Source organism: Argentina silus (assembly GCF_951799395.1).
Source record: "Argentina silus genome assembly, chromosome: 15".
In the NCBI taxonomy this organism is placed as follows: Eukaryota; Metazoa; Chordata; class Actinopteri; order Argentiniformes; family Argentinidae; genus Argentina; species Argentina silus.
Genome location: NC_139669.1, coordinates 3535255 through 3552287, shown reverse-complemented (window position 1 = coordinate 3552287; position 17033 = coordinate 3535255). Strand labels below are relative to the sequence as shown.

Here is a 17033-nt window from a genome sequence, read left to right as displayed (position 1 = left end):
CTGTACCTCAGTGGCGTAACTGTGCCACTCAAACAGAGTGGTATTGTCACAGCTGCAGCTGACGTGTCGCATTTCTAAAGAGACACTTCATCACCTGTGACACAATAACTGGGCAAGGTGTCTCTGCGGACAAGGTATTGTGTGCCTGTGACACATTATATGGTCTGGTCCACCTCTGCTGTGTGGCGTTCAGTGAACACCTGTCCTTTCTACCTGCCTCCTGGTCTACGTTGGCTGTAATAGCAGCTTTGCTTCACTAGAGTGCACAGGGAGGGAAGTGTAGACCCATGAGAACAAAGGATACACATCCCCTTATGTCATTCATTCATGTCCAGCAGGTGTGTTCATGTAGTCACAACACAGACGGGACGAGGCACTTACTGCTCAGCACAGTGTTCCTCCATGCAATTCAAAATGGCCATTCAGAAAATGAACTTGACTGCCTTGCTGATCTACTGTGCATTTTTAGACAGTGTTAAAGCTTGCAATGTGTTTGCTTGAAATATATTTGAAGTTAACATTTCATCGAGCTTATGATTATAATGAGATACTGTATCTCTGGTTATTTTGAGTCGCAAAAATGCAATGTTAAAGTGTGCTTTGATCAGAGGAGAGTTACTGCACACACTGTTGGCAGATTAGAAGCACTACTGTGTGAGACTGTGGAATAGATAGTGAGTCAAATTCATCAGATTGTTTTGAAGTATCACTTAGTTATCCTAAATTATTTTACTAGTCCACCCTACAAAAGAAAGAGAGATGTGGTTGTTAAATTGAATGAAATAAAAAAAGTTGTTCAAAGCTGTTTTGTCAAAGCTTCAGAGAAAACAGCGCAAAGTGTGATGAATTATTCAACTGGAGCTATCGGTTTACTTAAGGTTGGTTTCCTCAGTTACCATGGTAGAAATGCATTCATTATTTACTGGTTCTGGGACTCTGACAGTAAGGCAGCTTAGGCTTTCCGTCTCTTTTAGGACCGTTCAAACTGTGAGGATTACACCCTCGAGTAATCCATGAGAAAAAATAGTTTGTCTCAGGTTTACAGTACGTCCACGTGCGAGTGAGAGACGGGGACTGCAGAGTACAGTTCTGGACCATGTAATCTACCACTTGTTTTCCAATGGAGGGGACAATGTTGACGCCGGGAGAGGAGAAGCCACAGAAGCGGGTGAGGTTCCGCGTGGCTTCAGGGAACAGTGGCCGGGTTCTAAAGGAGATGTTTAAGGATGAGGGGCCTTCAGACTCAGTGGATTCAGACTGTACCAGCAGCTCGGACGCGGACCGGGCCAGCACCCCTTCTACCAGTGGAGATGTGAACGGACACCTGTACGGGTTCCTGGGCTCTGAGCTGGACGACAGTGAGAGCGAGCTGGATGACCTGCTCATGCACGTGGGGGCTTCTAAGGACCGAGTGTTCAGCACCAAGAGGGTCAACATCCTTAGCAAAAACGGAACTGTGAGGGGGGTCAAACACAAAGTCAGTGCCGGTCAGGCATTATTTGAAAACCTCCCCAACGCCAATGGAGTAAGTGTCCTTGGTGAATGTGTGATTGTGCCTCAGTTACCTCTCTGTTACGTTTTCTTCCGTTTTCCATCTAATATTTGTTTATTATTTCGTATTTTCTAAGTATTATAATGCTTAATGCGTCTCCTACTTGCAAATGGCAAAACTACTGCAATGATCTGTTGTTGTTACTGAAATCATACATGTGATTATGGAGTCTGCACTAACTTTGTGAAAGGTCAGTACCTCCTGGCTGACATCTGCTCAGAGGTATTCTCTCTCTCATGCCCTGAACAAATTAACAAAAAGGAGGACAAGGTCACTGCCTGGACAATTAAAGATTAATGATACATTTCGTTAAGTGTTTCTAGCCAAGCTAATCAGGTTAATGAATTCTCAGGACTTCGCTTTCTAGTAGTTTCTGTCTGTTTGTTGTTGTTAGGTAACAAGTAGTAGGCCTAAAGTATTCACAATATATGGGTATTCTGAGTGACATACTGTGCAATGGAAACCTAGCTGAGTTTTACAATAATGGACTGAAGCCTGCAAATACCCCAAACTGAGACTAGATAGTGCTGAAAGGCACCAAGTAGGATTAAGTAGTTATTCAGGAGTGCAGTCAATTTCCCACTGGTCAAGGCTGGCTGTAAAGTCACACACAAACTGCCACAGAAATAAATGACTATACCTGCTTATGCATGGGCAAAAACAACTTGTATCTTTTAGACGTTTTCAAACAAAGTGGCTAGAATATAAAGTCATGTCAATTTCACTTTTAAGCCTCGAACAGAGAGATTGATGAGGGACCAATGGTAATGGTAAAGTTGTTTTTCACCTCCATAGACAAAAAACTGCTTTTAAACATTGGTCTGGCTATTGCTATGGTAATCAGATGGGAACCTTGGTTGATGCGGTTAAAGGGCGGTGGAATTGGTCTCACAACTAACGAGAGTAAACAAAAGAAAAAAAAGAACAAAGCTCAAGGCCAAAGTAAGTCTGATCAAAATATTATGCATAATTTATGACATTAAACTTCTGTTGAGAGCGAGGCAGTCTGTCAATTGATGCAACCAAAACCTGCAAAGAGAATTACATACAGTTGTATCTAATTCCCATGTTCTTGTTTCTGTCTCCCCTAGCCAGAGCTGACACTAGAGTTTGGGAGGATAGTAATTTACACCACAAGCTTTCGTGTGGTACGGACCACCTTTGAGCGGTGTGAGCTGGTCCGAAAGATCTTCCAGAACCACAGGGTGAAGTTTGTGGAGAAGAACATCGCCCTGGACATTGAGTATGGGAAGGAGCTGGAGGAACGATGCAAGCGGGTGGAAGAACCGCCTTCGCTACCTGTTGTGTTCATCGACGGACACTACCTTGGAGTGAGTGTTTCACATACGGACAGTTCATTTTTATGTCATCAGTTGTATGTTTCAAACTGCTATACTTGCTGCTGTAACACCTCAATGACTTTTAACATATAATCATACATCTTGAGCCTATGAGGAAGTGCTATGACAATGTATGCAATAGTATGACATTTTCAGATGAACATGTGATCTTACTCTAATAATTGATACCTGTCACCATTTTGCAGGGTGCTGAGAAAATACTGGATATGAATGAATCCGGAGAGCTTCAGGATCTTCTGACCAAAATTGAGGTAAATGTTCATGTATCAATCTACTTGATGTGACTCCTAGAATTGTGTTTCGCTCTCGATACTTAGACTATTGGATTTATTTTAATTGTCAGTAAAACATGAAACACTACAGTACATTGTCTTGATCCCATTGAAATAATGTATTTGTTTGATTTATCTGAGATGTAGAAATATAAATATAGAATGGAGCAGCCCGGCAGTGAAGAATGAAAAATAAAGTTATGGCATCAATTATGCATCAGTAAACTGACATAAAAGATGCATGTGCATCAATAAATGTCCATCAATAATGGAAGACCCATTATTGATTCTGCAACCAACACATTTGTGAGGTCATAATGCTCAGTGGTGCAAATTTAGAGTGTGTGAACTGGGCTTTTTCGATCAAAGGTGAGGTAATGGCAAGGGAATAATGCTGCAATAGAGGGTCCTGTATTAGTGTATATTTAAGCCTACCTCACAGAAAACGTACAGGGAAACAGGAACAGAATACAAGGCCATGTCAGCACGCATGCCAATTAGACCTATGAAGCACGCAAACCCTCAAAGGTCATACATATAGTATTATGCTAATTATAGTCTCAAATACAGCCAGTGACGTGTGTGTGTGTGTGTGTGTGTGTGTGTGTGTGTGTGTGTGTGTGTGTGTGTGTGTGTGTGTGTGTGTGTGTGTGCGCGCGTGCGCGTGCGCGTGTGTGTGTGTGTTTTCTTTTCCCAGAGGGTACAGCACCCCCACACGTGCCAGATCTGTGGGGGCTTTGCCTTCGTCCCGTGCCCGATGTGCCATGGCAGCAAGATGTCCGTGTTCCGCAACTGCTTCACAGACTCCTTCAAAGCTCTCAAGTGCACTTCCTGCAATGAGAACGGCCTGCGGCCCTGTCCAAACTGCAGCCACTGAGGACCTCCAAGTGCCTGACCTCAATATTCCCCTCCCCCAGGCGCTTATGGACCACATATTGGTGCATCAGAGACAAGGCTCTGTACACACACACACACACACACACACACTAGCTAGTCAATGGAGATTGTGAAAGACATTTTGCAAGAAAATGTAAGTAATTGAATGGATTATGGTTCCTGCCCCCTCTACTGTTTTTAATACATATTCATCTTTGATACAATTCTGTTGTCTGTCTCTTGAATATTCATGAAGTGAAATTAGTATGGCGTCAGGGTGATACCCCAGCCCTAACAGTGAAGGTTTGAGGCAGATTACCATCAGTCCCTCAACCCAAGCTAGGACTGTTCTCTGAGGTGTAACACAATCTGTGATATGTAACGGTGTGGTAGAGTACTAACCTCATCTCTAGTGACCTGAAGCTTGTTAGATAATTACCACGGAAGAGTGTCCTTCATTAACAATGCTTTCATCACTAATCCCGCTGCAGCCAAGGGTGAGGGTGACAGACTAGAGAGGGAAAGTAGACTCCTCTATGTATAAAGTACGCAATTGGGCCTCTCCTCTCAATATCAGCTAACACAAAGGTGGATGACCCTAATCAAAACATAGAATGTCAAAGTCGGGCATCAAATACACTTTCCTCATAGTCTTGAAACCCATGGAGTAGATGAAAAAGTAAAAACAAATGTTACTTCAATGGTTAAGTATTTAATCAATGCTTTGACACTTGGGGAACAGCAGATTTTACATACAGTACAGGATATAGGTTCTTACAGTACTAAGAATAAAACCAGGCTTCTTCGTAAGAGGCTTAATAATGTATATGTTACCTACGGATTTATACAGTTAGGTTTCCATTGAATTATTCAAGGCATGAGAAAGGCCTTTGACTGAAACATAATCCCTTATAATGATGAGAAAGGAGAGGAACCCATATATACTGTCTCTCCTTCAAATGTCTTTGTGCCTTGTGTCCATATTGGCACAGCACTGCTTCCGAGAAAAAACAAACAATTCCTAGTAATTCAAGAGTAGCAGGGTTAATACAAGCTGCACTATTTCACAACCATGACCAAAGTAGAAGCATCAGAACTCCACTGTTGTTGAGTCTGCTGCTGTATTTCTTTTGATGGGGGGTGATGTCATTCTCTGGCTGGCATCCAGAGTGTCAATGTAGGCAGCAGGCATCTCTGTGGAGGAGATCTCTATGCTGTCATAGCCCTGTACAATGCTGCTTGAACATGATTCTACAAGGCAGCACTGTAAAGAGGCTGAAAGCATAGAGCAAGATGCATCACTCGCTCTCATCCTCGACTGTTAACTGGACAGACAAGGCAGCTACAGTCATACTGTCATACTCACTGTTCAATAATGGCATTTACATGTTCCTGTTTCAAATGCACAGTAGGACTACAATGCATCTGCATACACCATCAGTGATATCTCATTAAACGACTTAATCATAACCAGAGCGTTTTAGAATGATACTATAATAACGGGTTGAACTGAAAGAGACCCCAAAACATGCACAAAAGCGGTCAATTGCGCCCCCAACTGTACCTTGGACAATGGACAAGAAACGGAAACACAAAATACACGCTTGAATAAAAGAAAAAAAAATATTTTAAAAATGGCATCAAAGCCATGATCTCTATTATATGCAAAATGCAGTTTCCTCTTAACGGTAGGTGCAGTTGGGGAATAGCGTTCACAGCGCAGCGCAGGTGATAATTAAAATATTGTGATATTTTCAAGATGCGTTTATAAGCGCGCGCACGCTCTCGACAATGTTTTATCCTCAATGGTTTTGCAATATAAGACATAGGCTATCATTCAATAAAGTCGAGGTTCATCACGCATAACAAGCGCCTGATATTACCTAAGGGAGACAGGGAGACATGAAAGGAAACGACAAGATGGGCAGCGGCACAATTGACTTGGGAATGATATGACGAGACATGACACTGAATGACTGATGCCCTCTTAACACCCTGTGAAAATGTGTTAGACAACATTTAATGACGAAAAACCTGGAACGAACGAAGCGCGTCCTTTTTCAGCATATTTCTGCGATGGAGAGCAATTGTTTCAATCGGTAACGGTCCCTCTGCCGCGATGCTGTGCGTAATGTTTCTCAATGGTTGGTCAATGCGCAAGCTGGTTGGAAATGACTGTTTTTTTTATTGACGTCAGCGCATAGGCTACCGTTTTTCCTCCTCATCCCTACAATTGCACCATCTAACGGTCTACCTTTACATTCTTATTATTTAGATTTGGAGGTGGACGAAATCCCAGATTAATTATATGAGTTTCTTTGGTTATTTTCACATTCGGTAGCCTATATTGAACATAGTTCAATAGCTTCAGCAAAGGTCTCCTATATCCTCCCCTGTCCATACCCCTTAGAATTGATTTCATCCAAATAATTTTAAGAGGGCTTAACCAAAAATCTACGAGAACTATATGAAACTATGGGCAATTCATACTGTAGCGTATGATTTATACTACTGTATGAATGCAAGATGTATGAAAGCGTAAGAGTCGTGAAGGCCACGCTAATGCCAACACACCTTTATCCTACCAAGGGCACATCAACCTGCACCTCTGCTCACCCGTCTTGCATTCAACAGTGAGTTACACAATGTATAATATATAATAACATATGCCATTTAGCTGACGCTTTTATCCAAAGCGACTTACATCGCAGTGAGTGCATACATTTTTCAATATATATGGTCCCAGCGGGAATCCAACCCCCAACCTAAGTGTTGTTAGCGCTCTACCAGCTACCATGCTCTACCAGCTGAGCCACAGGACCGCATTCTTCTTCTCCTTGCACGTTTTTTTCTGTCCCTGTCCTCAAACCAAACCTATTACAGGAAACATTCAGATGTCAATGTAAAATGGCATCATTAAAACATCATGACATTGCAAAGAAACAAAAGACAAAAGATGATTTAATAAATTAATTGAAATTTATTTAAGTCCTTCAGCAGTACAGTCATTCGATCACTCTAACCAAAGGGAAATCTTACATAATCAATAGACGCCTTTAAAAAATATATATCCCCCCACCCCCCACAAAACTGAACTCTGGCCCACCTCTTAGTAAGCAGCGTGCTAAGGCTAAGCCTGCAGAGGGGTCCCCTGCAGCGGACACCGGCCTGCCTCCAGTCTGGAACATCAACACAGACGTTGTTAGCGCAGAATGAGAAGAAAAGCACAGTCACTGAATGCATTGCAGGTTTGAGTTAAAATATCAAGCTGGGTAGGATGACTATGGGACAACTGCTGTACATACATCACAATCTTTTTTTTCTGAATTGTCAGAGCATACTTATTCCACGGACTACTGAATGATGGACGTGACGTGCCATACAACTGCTATGACTCTGTGCTTTATACTGTAGGGCCCGTGCTCCTTGTTGATAAGATGTCTTTACACATAACTGTTCAGCATGAAACTTGAAGACAGAGTTTATTCTTATGCATTTCACATTAGGCTCAGAAACAAAAATGGCCGCCCACAGCCCACTATTATTTACACTGGTGAAGCCAGAGGGCGTTCGCTCTGTCGCTTTGTCCAAAGAGAACAGCTACTTCATCTTTGGAGCAAAACATTACATACAAATCGGTCGTCTACTGACAAGTCGCTGAGACAGCGAACAGAGTCACCCCTCTCGTGTTTGTGGAACGCCACAGCGGCGTTCCGACGGAGGTCAGCGGCGGTACTAGCGAGGGAAGAGAGAGGTGAGGGTTGGGAACACCGCAGCCTAGAGTTACATCGGTGAGATGGTGGAGATGTACTGTATCTGTATGGACGACTGATAACCACATCAGGGGCAGAGCACGTCTCTGTGAGCAGCCTCTCAGCTGCTTCAGGAATTCACACAATGGCAAATACATTAGTTAACATTGTACTCTTTGGAATTTCTACTCCACACTATAAACAAGTGTTTTTAAGTGCCGATTTTGATATTGGATTGGTCTACTTCTTGGAACATATGCAAATTGTAGAAGTACAGGACTGTATTTTCTCAGCCATTTCTCAGGATTGGCTTGATGTTCATTAAGTGCATTCAACTGTTTTCAAGATCAGTCAAATCAAACATTCTTATAATATCTTTGAACATCTCTTCTCTCATCACTGGTCTGCTATTGAAAACTGTTATTGTAACATAATCTAGTCGTCATCACAAATTCACAATTCCATCCAATGAACTGGTAAAATGCCAACATGCCACCTTTTTCTGTGCATAAGTACCTTTTCACAATATAAGGGAGAAAAAACAAAACTCTTTCTAGGTACTTAAAACCCATACTCACAAGAAAACTCTTCTCTGCTAATTTTGTGAAGTGTACTGGTAGTTTTTGTTTGCGTTGGGTTCGGGTTAGGGAATAACTGCAGAGGTTGTATGAAGCTTGATAGCTTTAACTGATAACAGATACTGGTCCTCTTTGACTCTGAATAGTCCAGACATGATTTGAACTGACTTGTTTTTTACGTTCATGCAAGAAACATGAACAGAAGTCATCATATGAACTATACTCAAAGTTAACTGTACATTAACTGAAAACACAAAGAGACCAAGTCCCATAGAGCTTAGAGCGAGACAGTCAGTGCTCAGAGCACTCGGTCTGCATTGACACACCAGGTTTGTCTGTGACAGCTCTGCATTTCTATTTAAACCACTCCGAACATGGTAATGGCATGATTAAATCACTAAAACAAAATAAGGAAATATAAACACTGTCCCAGCTGGTGTGGCTGGCGCTGATGTGATGTCAGACTACTCTACAGTAAGACTTCTTCTGATGAGCCGGTTGGAGTGGGTGAGGATGAGAGACGCTGCTGGGAATGGGAGGCAGAGGTCAGGGGTCAGGGGTCGACTAGGCCCTCCTCCACGTCCTCTCTCTAGCTTCCTTCTTGCTGCCGCGGGACATCCCCCGTATAGAGCCGTAGTGTTATAGAATCTCCAGATCCACGTGGCGAACCTCTGGGTTCCGTTGCTGTTGAGGGACAAACAGGATTCATGCATGGAGGTATGAGGATACTGTGTGTGTGGCGGAACTGCAGAGAGGTACAGTAAGAACAGAGCATCACATGAGGAAGGAGAACCTCTCTACGGTACCTTGAGCTCTTTCTCCAGGCGGTCCACCTCGGCCCCCAGGGTGTCAATGATATTCTCCCCGTGCTTCAGCATGAAGCACTCCAGCTCCTCAGGTGTCTTCACCTGCTGGATGTCCTATGTAACAGACAGAATAACCAGTGTCACTATTATTTTACTGCAAAAAGAGAAAAAAAGTCCTACACAGCCCGAATTACAAGTCTTCAAATATATAAATCAGTTGTACTGACAACTGCTCCCTTACAAAACAATGCAACGACCATACGAGTGGATATCTCTAGTCTATCCGCCTGTCCAAGACAAAAGGGCAATTGACAGCAAGGTAAGATCTAAGCCTCCTTGTGTCAAAGAAAACCTGGCACTTAAAGCTTACACTGAGGAGCTGATCGATGTCCTGCTTCTCCAGGTAGGACCGCGTTACCACCCTCCCATCGAAGTCAACCTCCGCCTTGAAGCGCACTTTACTTAGCCCCAGGTCTGTGGCCTTCACATCATGGATGGCCCTAGACACAGACAGAGTTCCATTCCTCTTATTCACAACATATATTTGATTCAAGAGCAGTCCTGGGTGGATTGAAGTGATTTTAGTCCAGGAGAGGGCTTCACCTGGGTTTGAGAAACCAGCCAATTATAGTACCAACTGCAACCCGACTGCTTCCCTTTCGGGTTTCACACAAATACAGTACATAGACAGAAAACAGAAAAAGCGCCACCACACTCTACGGTGAATAAAAACCTGCTTTAAGACAACTACTTGTTTGTTGTGTTATTTTTTGTTGGGGAAAGTTTAAATGAATGACTTCGGCAACCAGAATACACCACTGCCACAGGGTAAAACTGAAAAAAAAAAAATCTTCTGGTGACTACATTTACTTAATTTCAACTTTCTGCAACGACAAACAACACAACAAACAAGAAGGATATCTAGAAGCAGGTTTTTTTTCAGCGATAGAGTGTGGCTGAGTGTTTTTTGTTTTCGTCTATGTATTTACCCGAATGGGAAGTTTTGTTGCAGTTGCAGCTAGTCAGCTATATGTATGGAAGCAGGTCTCAGATCTTCGCATTGGCGTCCTTGGTTCAACTTTATGACAAAACGCTTTCAGGCTTAGCAACATACAGTCCTTGGCAGAGTGACAATACTTCCCCTTCAGACTTCTTACAGGCAAAGCATGTACAAGCATGCAGTGGAATAAATACCGGGGGCCATTTATAGCCCGTGCTAATGCTTTAGATCAACATTATCAAGGTGTATAGGGTCACCGTGCTCAGGGTGGGGGCGTGCGGGAACAAAGGCTGGGGGCACTGAGGTCGTGGGAACGAGGGAGGAGTCGGCAGGGTACGTCACTGACCTGACGGCGGGGTCGTTCTCCAGGAACTCTGTGAGCTTCTGCACATGCTCGGCCTGGATAGAGCGTCCCAGCAGGGCCTCTGTGTTAGTGTAGATGAGGAAGGCTGACACCGTGCCCAGGAGGGTGCCCACGCCCAGGGAGCCCAGGCTGTCATAGTATGGGTTACCTGGGGGAGGGAGAAAAAAAGGGAGGGAGAGAAAAAGGGAGGGAGAGTCAGTGCACTATGAGCTGCAGACTAAATAAGGCGAACAAAAGTAAATAATATGCCCAGAGACTCCTGGGTTAAGATTAGGGTATCCCAGGACTACATCTGTAGTTGATTAAAAAGGTAAGGAGGAAAAAACAGTACACAGTGTGGTCCTAAAGGACTGAAGTTGCGCAATGTTACTCAACTAGAGGGGCCGTGTTTTTAAGAGTGCTTGTTTACTTACATATGTAGGAGTGAATAGTGCCTGTGTGTGTGGGGTGTGTGTGTGTGTGTGTGTGTGTGTGTGTGTGTGTGTGTGTGTACCTGTGAGTGAGGTGAGCCCCATGCAGCTTGCAGCCATGATCACTCCCAGCACAGCAGCTGCATCCTCCAGCAGGACCACGTTAGTGCTGGGGTCCCGACTCTGCATCACTACACATTAGACAGACATACATACTAATACACACTGTACAACGGTACACAATTCAGCAGCTTGTGCAATTGCTCAAATTCAGAGTTTCAATATATAATTGGATAGGCAATGAGTAGTATGCCTAGTTTGCCTACATTGATTAAAACATACGCACCATATTCGTAAAAGGACACATCTTGCTCTTTGGCACTCTTTTTGATCTCATTGATGGCCACCAGCAGTGTAGCTGAGGAGGGAAAAGCAAAAAGAAGCATTTAAATCTTGGGTCCGATAGAACCACACACATACAGTAGTACCCTATTCAACTTGTACCTCACCAAAGCCATTCTCAACCTGATGAGCCCAGTCTGTATAACCTACCTCCTTCAGAGACCAGAGAACCTGCCAGAATACAGTAAGCCTGCAAGAGAGAAACACAAATCAGCCATTAAGAGACCAGGCATTAGCAGCGCATGGTTCCATCAGAACGAACACAGGGGAGTAATTGGTGTCCTGATGGTCTTTCCTCTCTTCCTTACATCCTCTCTCCTCTCATTCTCAAGAAGCATCTCTTAGGAGAGGAACCTAGATCTTCCCTTTCAGTGAGGAACAAAGCATAGGCTACGCACCCATAGTAATAACACCAATCCCAGACGGTCAGTTGTAGCCACTCACCCAAAGCAGAGACTCCATTTGCTGCGGATGCAGCAGTCCCATGATGCCGTGGTACCAGGAGAGCCCCGCCCCCATCATGAAAATGCCCACCCCGCTGATGAGGGAGGCGATGTAGCGCATGTTGGAGAAGCCATACCTACCAGCCAATGACAGCACCAGGTGGTGGTGTTACGTGAGAATGGACATGGTATCAACATCTACATTCAAGACAGTTACAAGTAAGAACTAGTGTTTGGAACATTGACAGTGACTGGCGGTCTCTTCTAAGTTACAATCACTCACTGTGCAACTCTGCTTGTTTTAAACCAGTACTGCCTTTTTCAATAACAACAGTTATGAAACTACAGTAATAACAACAGCTGACAATGTTGTTGAAACGGTGTTCTGGTCCTTACGGGTGTACAGCATCAGGGTTCCGGATAGACTGACTGATGCCAAGGGCAAGAAGAGCCTGCAGGAGACAGAGAAATGGAAAGTGATTATTATTATCTAATCACCCTAAAGGTCACCCTGTGACCTTTAAAAACCCGGATAGGCAAGGGTGTGGGTGTGGGTGCGGGTGTGGGTGCGGGTAGTGCCGTGCCTCACCTGGTTGCAGGTGTCAGCCAGCGAATGGATGGCCTCTGAGAACATGCTGGCTGATCCAGTGTACACCCAAGCCAGGAGCTTGAAGAAGAAATTCAGTCCATTGCTGAGGGCAGAGAGAGCAACACAATTAACCTTTATAAAGCTAAAAGAAAACCACAGATTTTAATCAGAGGGCATGTCGTCAATTATGCAAATCTGCAAACCTGATAAAGCAACTACAGGTGCATAAGGAGTGAATAAACGTATGAAAACTGTAAAGGAAATCTCCATGCAACACTGCTAACAGTACTTGTATCAGAGGGCATGTTAAAAGCTCATCATCTTTGACATAAAAATGTTCATGTCAATGCTACTGAACAACTGATGAGGCATCCAAAGGCTCGTACTGTGTGACTGTGGTGTAAATGAATTAAGTCCCATACTTCCTGGCTGACACGGGAGGTCAATGTGAGCGCAGCCAGTTGAGAGGCCTGGTTTGGCTCTCCTTCATGTGACTGGCACATGCCTGCTAACTCAATAGGCCCTAATCCAATAGCCTCCTGACACACGGTCTCGTGTGAGAACGACCTTGGATCAACCACTAATACATCTATGCTGTCTTTACTTACTTCCATTTAAATCTGACTAAAAAAAAAACTTGCAATATAACGACAATTATTTTGAAAGGCATAGGTTTTTCATGATTTTATAAGTTTCATAATGACTCGGGATTAACAAAAAAACAAGTGTTTGGGCTCCAGAAGAAGAGAGGGAGCTGTACCAGGAGAGACTTACATGCATATGGCCACCATCACCACCTTCCCTGGCCCCTGTAGAAACACTCTTTTGCCTGATCGGGGCTACACCAGACACGAGAATGGAATAGAATGATCAATCAATCAATCAATCAAACAAACAAGTATGGTTTCAGGTGTTATCACAAGTGATTAAAATGAGGTGTCTATCTAATACAACAAATTAACAACCATACAATTACCAGGTAATTATAAGACCTTATTTTACAAGGGTTATAATACAACAAAAACACTAAAATCCACATATTTCATTTGACCATAAAAGACTCTCCTACAGCTAGCTAGGTCAAATGTAGCATGTTGTAACACAAAAAGGAAGCACAGTATAGAATTCACCATAACATGCTTGTGGGGGAAGGGGGGGGCCGTGTTATAAAGGATCATTGAAAGCAGACCAGCGTAATACAGTTCAGAGGCACGGTGTGAATGACATTGTCATGTAGATGCAGTGCTGCAGGGTAATGAGGTCAGAGGTCATGTGAGGACACTCTGGTGCTGGGTAGCAGGACAGGGAAAGGCACTTTTTTCTGTGAATGTCTCAATCCATCATGCAACGTTTCTGTTTTAGATTCTTTCTGTCTAAGTCTATCATACAAAGTTACTGATGTGACTGCAGCTTTTATGTGGTAAATGGAATTGTGAAAACACAGAAATTCAGAGAAACTCAGGTTAATCGGTGACAAACTATCTCCAAAGAATAGCAAAGATTGAGGGTCTTCCAAAGGGGATACCATTGCACTGCTTTGGGGTCACAGAATGGTGCTCACCTTTGTGTTTCCCCAGAAATCTTTGTATTCCTTCAGCAGCTGCTGATTCCGGAATATATCTGGAAGTGAAATATGAAAAGGGTGATGAGAGCACAGTCTGAGGCAGGGGGAACAAGCTTGCAACTCTCTCCCCTGTGATTCATCTCAAAATCACAGGACAACCTTTGAGGAACCAGTGAGCTTCAACCAGGTGAGCAATAATGCAAACAAAAACACAGCAATTTCACAAAATAGGTTGGGTTTGGTTACTTAAATACACAAAGCATGTAAACAAAGCACACGCCTGTAAAGGCAATCCCCCTTGTTTTTCAAGTTCAGTCACTTAGTCAGTCAGTTAATTTATTACGTGCAGTCAGACAGTGTCAGTGAATAAGAATGCTGTGCTGGGGGACACCTACTTTCTTCGTACTGTCTCTCCACCTCTTTCCTGAGTTTCCTCTCTCTGTCCAGGGCTTCAGTGCTGCCCCACACATCTAGAGCTCTGGGGGTCAGAAAGAGATGGAACTTAAAAATCTGTCATAAGAAGATTTAAAAAAATCTTCTGACCAATGGAATCACGCTGCACAAGGATGGCAATGTGCTTGACTGTAGCTGCTGCTGCTACTACTACTACTACTACAGTTGTGTTCTAAAAAGTGCTTTTAATGGCGTGGTGTGACAAAAAGTGGAGTCAGGGAGTAAAATGTACTGACTTGGCCTCTACGTCTGATCGCAGGAATACAGTGAAAGCTTCTGTGTCGTCGTGGGGACTGCGTCTGCGGATCTTTCTCAGCTGCTCCAGGTCACTGAGGTCAGACAGCGAGAGAGAGAGAACGAGAAAGACATAGAGAGAGAGAGAGAGAGACAGAGAGAGAGAGAGAGAGAGAGAGTCACCACAGCCACGTTAGCCACGCTTAATATGATAATCACAGCAGTGTGTTTACTCATTAGCTCAATAAAATGCCTGCAGAGATTGCTAAGATAGCAGCGCTAGTAGGTTCTGGAGAGATATACTAGATACAGAGAAAAGCACAGCTCCATCATCTGCAATACGCAGTTATAGCAATGATTTAACTAGCTTTTGAGAAGGGGGTAACCAGTGTATCCAGTTACCTTGGTTTGAGGCAGAACTCATTCATGGCTCTGACTGCAGTGATAAAGTTGTTCTGAGTGTACTTGGATCCATAGTCCCTCTTCTTCAGGACAGCCCGCACTGAGTACATAATCACAATGTGTAGGTCTAAATATCATATTCAAAAGGGATACTCAGCATAATGCCTGTATCTTCAACATAGCCCGTGGAGACAATACTGTACAATGTGTATTGTTTGATCATTACCTTTCACTTGGATAGTCTCAGTTTTAGTCAGGCCCTGAGGTGTTGGCGCTGAGATCAAAGAAGATCACAGTGACTATCAATTTGACTGCTTAAATACAGAGTATCCAAAATTAATAAGTCAGCATAAAGATATAGCACAGTGCATTCTTACCAGAGCTACCCCCAGCTGCTCCTGGGGTCAGGGGTGAAACATGTTTGGGGAAAAGACGACAGGAAAATAACAACATTAGCTACAACAATCAGACTGCTTGTGGCTAATATGCTGCATGTCCTGTCCAGAAAGTAAGAAGGCTTCAAGGACAAATTCCTCCCCATACCCAGTGAACCTGAAAAGGATACAGCCATTCCAGGAGAAGAATTGGTCACAGCCTACCTGATGAGTCTGCGGGGGGCTGGACAGCCCCTGCTAGCACCTGCTCTGCTGTAGGTGGACTGTCAGGGCCTTGCTGTGTAGAAGGAGGGCCATCTTTACTGCTGCCCGATGTAGAGTAGTATTGGACCTGGCCCGATGCTAGAGAGGCTACACGACAGTCAGGGAGGCTGAACCACAGACTGTGCAGCCCTCCACTCTGCCACCCTATAGGGAATGCAGGGCAACAAAAGTGGTTCAAATTCTACTACTACTACTACTACTAATAGTGTCCTTGGATAAAACTAAGACTCCAACATGTGATCCTTACCATAACATGGTCGGGCAACCCTGGGGGGCCGTTGTGACAGGGGGGCTATATTCTGCAGGTAGACCCTGCAGAAGACTTGCCAAGGTCTCTGGGCCAGGCCGGGGAACATCCTCGCTGTGGAGGGGCTTGGTACTAGAGCAATGCTGGAACTTGCTGTATGATCACAAGACAGAGCTGTCAGTCATTGAGCACCGGGTACCGGTTGGGGCCTAAAAAGTCAGAGACGTCTTTATTCAGTGTCGCTAGCTAGCTAGCTAATAGGACATATGGCTAGCTAGGCATCCCACCACAATAACAAGCAACAAATCACCACCCTGCCAAAGGAGAAACAAACGTGTACCACCTAGAATGCTCTCTGACAGGTAGCTGGCTAGCTAGCTAATGTCATGATCACCAGACCAGATAGCCTCATTTGTGACTAGACTTACTAGTTCCCACTTGCCGGTTGACTTTCTATCAAAACTTCGAATGACAACACACTACTAGCCTGACTTATCTTGCAATGACAGCACCAAACTAGGCGACACTGTCTGTGTATAGGCACGATAAATAAAAAAGGCGACCAAATGAAAAGCTAGGTAAGCTAGCTCACTGACTTGGCAAGCAATCGATGATAAAGCCTCCGGACGGAACGAGGCCAAGCGGGTTTGGAAACGGCTAGCCAAGTAGCTAGTTACGTTACATTAGCAGACACACAGCTACCCCGGCAAGCTAGCGATCTAAAGAAGGAGCCCAAATACATGCGTACATTATGCATAATACAATCGCTTTCACATACATAACACGTTATTTTAGTACAGCCATAGCTACCTTTCTAGGGTGATGTTTGCTCCTCATCTCAGTCCATTTTGAGTGCTGTCAGACCGCTAGCGAACCACTGTGCGACCATCGCGTCAGTGACACAAAAACACATACAAGTACAAGTGACGCTGCTCTCGCGAGAGTACGGTGGGTTTGATGAAAAAGGCACCAGAAGTTGCCTCACATCGCGAGTACGAAGTTAACACCATGTAAACCAAGGTCACTATTTTTTTTTTTTACACATGTTTAATGATGTAACAACATGACA

At 43.9% G+C, this 17033-nt stretch overlaps 2 protein-coding genes across 3 annotated transcripts; one reads left to right on the top strand and one right to left on the bottom strand.

Annotated features, from left to right (window-relative positions):
* Positions 1-1120: 1120 nt before the first annotated feature.
* On the top strand, positions 1121-4118 carry grxcr1a (glutaredoxin and cysteine rich domain containing 1 a; the record flags this gene model as incomplete). Its single annotated transcript, XM_083686207.1, has 4 exons — positions 1121-1525; positions 2644-2883; positions 3099-3164; positions 3883-4118. The coding sequence occupies 4 exons, from the start codon at positions 1121-1123 to the stop codon at positions 4060-4062; spliced, it is 891 nt and encodes a 296-aa protein (XP_083542333.1). The 3' UTR covers positions 4063-4118.
* A 3408-nt stretch (positions 4119-7526) lies between these two features.
* Positions 7527-16863, bottom strand: slc30a9 (solute carrier family 30 member 9). Of its 2 annotated transcripts, none has more exons than XM_083686356.1 (20): positions 16775-16863; positions 15965-16117; positions 15658-15861; positions 15436-15456; positions 15285-15332; positions 15059-15158; positions 14659-14751; positions 14365-14447; positions 13967-14025; positions 13180-13244; positions 12406-12508; positions 12213-12268; positions 11818-11953; positions 11524-11563; positions 11318-11389; positions 11055-11162; positions 10544-10709; positions 9568-9697; positions 9198-9311; positions 7527-9075 (listed from the first exon to the last, which is right to left on the bottom strand). In XM_083686356.1, exons 2-20 carry the CDS (start codon positions 16071-16073, stop codon positions 9031-9033), a joined length of 1752 nt encoding a protein of 583 aa, XP_083542482.1. In that variant the 5' UTR covers positions 16074-16117; positions 16775-16863; the 3' UTR covers positions 7527-9030. The 2 variants fall into 2 exon arrangements, with proteins under 2 accessions (XP_083542482.1, XP_083542483.1); XM_083686357.1 differs by having other exon boundaries at positions 15436-15450.
* Between the last annotated feature and the right edge of the window lie 170 nt (positions 16864-17033).